The following is a 6,087-nucleotide window of genomic DNA, read 5'->3' as shown; positions in this document are numbered from 1 at the left end:
ATTTGAAGCATGGAGCAACTCACACTCATTTGAAAAGTCATTAGTTCCTTGTTTATTTATGTCTACTACCTTGTCAAATGCATGAGACTGACGTTTCACGCCCTAAAGGGCTTATGAATAATAGAAAATAAATGTTTTAATAATATGAATAAAATCATGAGAGAGTAACACCTGTCGTCCGTATTGTTCTTGGAATTCTTAGCTGCACATCGACATGTTTTCTGTCCGATTTGAAGCCTTTGACCTTTGACCTGTACTGTCTCCTCTCCCCTCCTCAGATTGCCTGTGCTGTGTTCGCTGCCCTGCTCCACTTCTTCTTCCTGGCTGCCTTCACCTGGATGTTCCTGGAGGGTGTGCAACTCTACATTATGCTGGTGGAGGTGTTCGAGAGTGAGCACTCGCGCAAACGCTACTTCTACCTGGTGGGCTACGGCGTGCCCGCGCTCGTTGTGGCTGTGTCGGCCGCCGTCGACTACCGGAGCTACGGCACGGATCGAGTGTGAGTATTTACCGGAACTCAAACCACTGCTTTAGAACCCCATCGTTAGAACCTCGCTGTAGGGAACCCTGTCGTTAGAACCATGCCATGCCCACCATTAACCCATTAACCCATTAACTAGATTCTAAAGCAGTGTTGCTTAAACCTCTCAGCAAGCACCATGTGTTCCTCTATTTGATATTTTCCAGTACAACTCATTCAAACTAATCAGCAAGCCCTTGATTAGTCAAATCTGGTGTGCTAGGTTTCGAATTGAACAAATGTGTGAAACGACAGGGGGTCTTGGGACCTGTTTGGGAAACACTTCTAGACAAGCTCTTACTTGGAGGCAAGGCTGCTGGTGGCATAGCCAATATGGTCCTGTGTGGCTCAATTGGTAGAGCATGGCGCTTGCAATGCAAAGGATTGTGGGTTTGATTCCTGCTGGCACCAACCATATGAAAAATGTACATTTCTTTGGATAATAGTGTCTACTAAGTGGCATGTATTATAACATAACATACACTTTTCTAATTCAAAAAGTTTTTAAAAATTAAGTAATGGCTTGTTCAAAGAAGTCATCTGTACGACCAGCACCATCTTATGATACACAATGCCAGGCTGTTGGCCATATCTGAACTAGTCAATATGGTTGTGATAGGTTCAGTAAGGTTATTCTGGGCGTTTGTTTGTTTAACGGCTGTCGAGACGTAGTTCCATTCTGCTGTGCCATTCTGTTTTTTTTTTTTTTAGAGAAATTGTTATTCATTTTAAGATCAGGGCCTGCATTCATAATGTGTCTCAGAGTAGGAGTGCTGGTCTAGGATGCATTGCTTGCTCTTTGGTGTTTTAGGCTGAGTTTCTGTATAAACACTTTGTGATATCTACTGATGTAAAAATGGCTACTCTGAGACTCTTTATGAATATGTTCCCAGATGAGGGGTTTCCTGAACGTGTGACCTGAAATAGAAACATCTTGTAGACTATAACAAGGGCACAGAGTTGTTCCTCGTCACGTCACCTAGACAAGAAAAACTCCTGTCCTGACACTACATTTGATTTGCACATTTAGTTAGTCAGTTTACTTCTCACACATTCCCACAGCCATACTGATTCGGCTGACTCATTTTGAGTAAAAACAATTTGTGGTAGTCGTTAGCCTCCAACGATATATATTTGGCATTGCTGCTATAACTAATGCTCCTCATCACCCCTTAAGAATGAGTAGCGTTTTCTGCTCATTATAACCTGAGCGGTTATTCTCAAACAGGACTTCTGCTGACTTGACAAAATGTTTTAACAGTGGAAAATGCAAGCTCAAACGCTAGCCGTAGCCGTGTGAATGTCAAGCCGTTGTGGTTAGCGTCTGTAGCGTTCACATGACTCCCAATTATCTGAGGGAGCAATAGATGGAGAGATTGGGGGGGAAGAGCTAGACGGAGACGAAGAGAGAAAGGTAGACGGCGAGACGGCAGTCTTCATCGGTTCTTCTGTTTCCCTGCAGAAGATGCTCGAGATGCTCATTTGATTTGCTCTCGCGCTTCTCTCTGATACATGAACCAGCCGTCCTAACAAAAATATAAACCAGCATCAGCAGTTTGCTCATGAGATGTTTCATCAAACTTGTCATACATGACATGTTCAAGTGCGCTTGTACACACCACATACACACACACACACACACACCACATGCACATATACCATGTTATACCATAAGAAGATGAACTCACTTCATATTCACAAATCACAACATTGCAACCAAAATAGGCACCTAGCTCACATTTCACCATAAATCCTTTACTTGGTCATTTGTCTGACATTAATAATGACAGTTTGTTCAAACTTTAAGGGCCACTCTATCCATTTTCCAATAGATAAACTGCATTTCAACAACTTGGCGTACCTGGAGCCCATCATGAGAGAGAAGTCGTCACTCGTGACTTAAAGTCTCTTTCAGTTGTCTTGTCTCGGTAGCGCTTTTCTCTCCCCCCTCTACAAAGTGTCTCTTTGAGCTCAACTAATGTGTCAAGTTGCTGTGAATCAGTGTCACCGACGTGAGTACCCAACACTAGACATTGGGAGAGAAAACGCTACTCTGTCTTATCAGGGGAACCCAGGTTCCCTTAGCTTCTTTACCAAGAGGATTCTGAGGAGATGGCCACCAATACAGCTTCAGCCTGACATAAGCGAAAATAGATAGACTCAAAAGGCAACAGAGAATTCTGTCATGACTGGAGAGGACAGCGGGCAGGGAGGCTTGCTGGTTCACGCCCTAAGGCAGAAATGACAGCCATGGCCTTTTAAATAAATCTGCTTTTCTGTGATCAGACGTGGTAAAAAAAAAAGAAACAATTTAGCGTTCAGCAGAATTTATATTGACTACTTGTGTGTGTTTACATCATCTCTTGACCAGGGGGAGAAGTATCAAGTCCCAGTAATACAAAATGAACACCCACTGGCACCCAAATGGCACCCTATTCCCTATATAGTGCACTACCTTTGACCAGGGCCCATAGGGCTCACATGGTGCCATTTGGAATGCATGCATTGTTTTCTGTCTCGGTATATTCTGTTTATATATATTTTGACTTTTATCAAGGCATCGGGTTGTGATCGAGCATGTTAGTGTGTGAAGTATTAGTAAAAACCCGGCCAAGGCTTTTGAGCTTTTCACTTCAAGTCTAATAAGGCTACCGACACTTTATATCGTTGAAAAATTCCATTAGGGCCATGCCGTGTGAAAATGTCCATGAAATGAATGTAAGAAAAATGAATCTCTTTTCAGTGTTTCTTGAACATTCACTATCGTAGTCTGGGATATGAGGTGACAAGTTATAATTAAATCTTGAGTTGCATTGTCGGGTTTCCTCCCTGTGTTCGAGTATGGCCTGCGCTGTCCGAAGCTAAGTGCGCACTCCTCTTCACACTTCAGTCTGCCTTAAAATGCTATTGAATTACGGCTAATTCGCTGCCACTTCCATTTTGCCTCTTTGTCATCCAAATGACAACAGAGTAGGAAACTGTAATTTCCGATGGCCAAAAATGGAGGTCTATCGCGCAGCGCCGGAGATTAAACTATTAATAATTTAGCCGGAAGGTCATGAATCAACTTCATTTTTGTCGTTCGCCTTCCCAGTATCACCTTCATCCCACATCTGCTCCCATGCGCTCTCATATCTGGGCCCGTTCGCTTTCAATCAACCAACTAGAGTCTAGTAACTGCCACGGAGAAGTCAAGCAAGCGCACGGTGTTGCATTGTTAATATGGTAATGTGACCGTGAGAGTGGTTCATTGGTTAACACGACGAGGCTGGACAGTTCATCTAAGTCTCTATGGCGCTTTTCACACTGCCGAGCTGAGGCGAGTTGTTCTGAGCTGGCCTGCTAAGACATCCACTTTAGTTGCTGGAACTGTGCTCGAAAGGAAAATGTGATAAGAAAATGTATCTGAGTTAGCAAAGTATGGTTTGGGTCGGCACAATAGTGTGAAAATGGTATTAGTGTCTGTATGGTTGAAGTCCATTAAATTTAAAGTCAGTCAAATCAGGAGGTGTGTTGGGAATGGAATTAAATTAAGGGGATGGAATTCCATTAAGAAGTTCAGAATTTCCTATTATTTTCTGTGCAAACGTTTCGAAGCATCAATTCTGTGCTACTATTCTATTCCTTATATGGAATGAACCTCTAACCCAATGAACATACCAGCTGCACACAGGATCATTTTTAGACGAGTAGGGGGAAGTTGACGCTGATCCTGATGTAGTTGAGCTTTTTCCTCCACTAACGGGTAAGGTTAGGATTGGGTACCTTAGCAGACGGTGTTATCCAGGGTGACTTACAGGAGTAATTAGGGTTCAGTGCCTTGCTCAAGGGCACATCGACAGATTTTTCACCTAGTCGGCTCTGGGGTTCAAACCAGTGAACCGTTGTTTACTGGCCCGGCACTCTTAACCGCAAGGCTACTTCGGGGAAACTTCAGCCCGGAGCCACATTAGAGTTTTGTCCTTTTGATAACACTGTTGTGACCATCACAGCCAATAAGAAGTTATGACACTGAAACCACCCAAATCCTCCCTCCAAACCCTCATGTAACCCTCATAACTCTCCTACCCCCTGTGGCACTGTGTTTGAAGTGCTCATTTCTCTTTGTCACTCCAGCCTCCACGTTGATGTATGTCCTGTGCGTTTCTCTCATCTCGCTCTTTTCTGTCCTCTCTCTTCTCTCGTCCTTTCTCTCTCTCTCCTGTCTCGTTCCTCCCCTCCAGGTGCTGGCTTCGATTGGACACCTACTTCATTTGGAGCTTCATAGGACCGGCAACCTTGATAATTATGGTAAGCGTCCCTACTTTCCCACTACCATACTATCTCATTAACCCTACTTAGCACCTCAGGGCACCACTTAAATGGTCCAGAGAGAGCTTAACATCCACTTTCCACTGTAATATAAGCCACTGCTGGTCAGGTGTCATGGTGGGAAATGGATGAGGATGTGAATTGTGAATTATTCCGGTTAGTCGCTTTTTCCGCACAACTGACAGAGATGTCTTTGGCGAGGGAGAGAGGAGAGACAAACACTGCTCAGTATTCAGTCTCGGAGTGATCCCGTTCCACGATAATGATTGATTTTCGCCCAGAACTTCCGCCTGGAATCATACGCCATCTATGCTGCTACTTTGTACCTTGAGGCACAGAGATAGGACACAGACTCAGTAACATGCACACACAAGCAGACACTCATAAACCGCATAAGCATATACTGGGGAAAAATACAAGGACTCCGTCTGGAAGCGTTGTCCCTCTAGGAGGTTGGGGGGGAGGGGGGGAATTCAAACTGCAGCTCAGTTAGCTGAATGTCACTTCCCTAGCACAGTGTAGTACGAGTTTGCTTTCAAATGGGTGTCTTTTTGAGGGGCAATACCATCTTGAGATAGCTGTACCTCTGGTCCACAATGACATCTGAGCTTTTAGCTGATTCATGTTTGAGGCATAAAAAATGATAACAGCAACAATTCTGATGCTCCATACTACTATTTGGTTCCTCTATTGGGCTATACTTGTAGTATTTCTACCGAACCTATATGTTCAGTTCTGTTTGACATTATTTGACTCCTGATGAGAGCAGTTTGGAGAACTGCAAACAGTCTTAAATCTATCAGTCTCAAATGTAGTTTGCTTCCTATGGTTAAGTGCATGTTTAGTACATTCATTTTGGACAGACTCCAGCCATTGCATTGATCAGGAGCCAACTAGTTCAACTTCATTGTCAAGTACAACATGACACTTCTATATGTGGCAGTTATACTGTAATACAATTTTCATATAATTTTGTGCTCTACTTGGCAAAGTGGGTTAACCACATCGTGTTTCGACACAACATACTCAACTCAACTGTAACAATGTCTCCCCGGTTTAAAAAATGTATGAAAGCATCAACAACAACAAACACACAAACTCCATTTCAGCTGTGCTCCCTCCTCTCTTTCGTCCATCTCTCCCAGCTCAACGTGATATTCCTAGGCATCGCGCTGTACAAGATGTTCCACCACACCGCCATCCTCAAACCCGACTCGGGTTGCCTCGACAACATCAAGTAAGTCACTCGTTCTCTC

At 43.7% G+C, this 6,087-nt stretch overlaps 1 protein-coding gene across 4 annotated transcripts in view; it reads left to right on the top strand.

Moving 5' to 3' along the window:
• The window catches only part of LOC112259967 (adhesion G protein-coupled receptor L3), a 342,605-nt gene that overhangs the window by 314,105 nt on the left and 22,413 nt on the right, over nucleotides 1-6,087 (top strand). For all 4 annotated transcript variants that reach the window (XM_042328358.1, XM_042328359.1, XM_024434684.2 and 1 more), the window contains 3 exons: nucleotides 279-499; nucleotides 4,744-4,810; nucleotides 5,977-6,068. In XM_042328358.1, coding sequence (XP_042184292.1) covers nucleotides 279-499; nucleotides 4,744-4,810; nucleotides 5,977-6,068 — 380 coding nt within the window. The remainder of the gene's footprint in view (nucleotides 1-278; nucleotides 500-4,743; nucleotides 4,811-5,976; nucleotides 6,069-6,087) is intronic.

This window comes from Oncorhynchus tshawytscha, linkage group LG10, assembly GCF_018296145.1.
Source record: "Oncorhynchus tshawytscha isolate Ot180627B linkage group LG10, Otsh_v2.0, whole genome shotgun sequence".
In the NCBI taxonomy this organism is placed as follows: Eukaryota; Metazoa; Chordata; class Actinopteri; order Salmoniformes; family Salmonidae; genus Oncorhynchus; species Oncorhynchus tshawytscha.
Note: the sequence above shows the minus strand (reverse complement) of the source record. Positions and strands in the feature narration are given on the sequence as shown.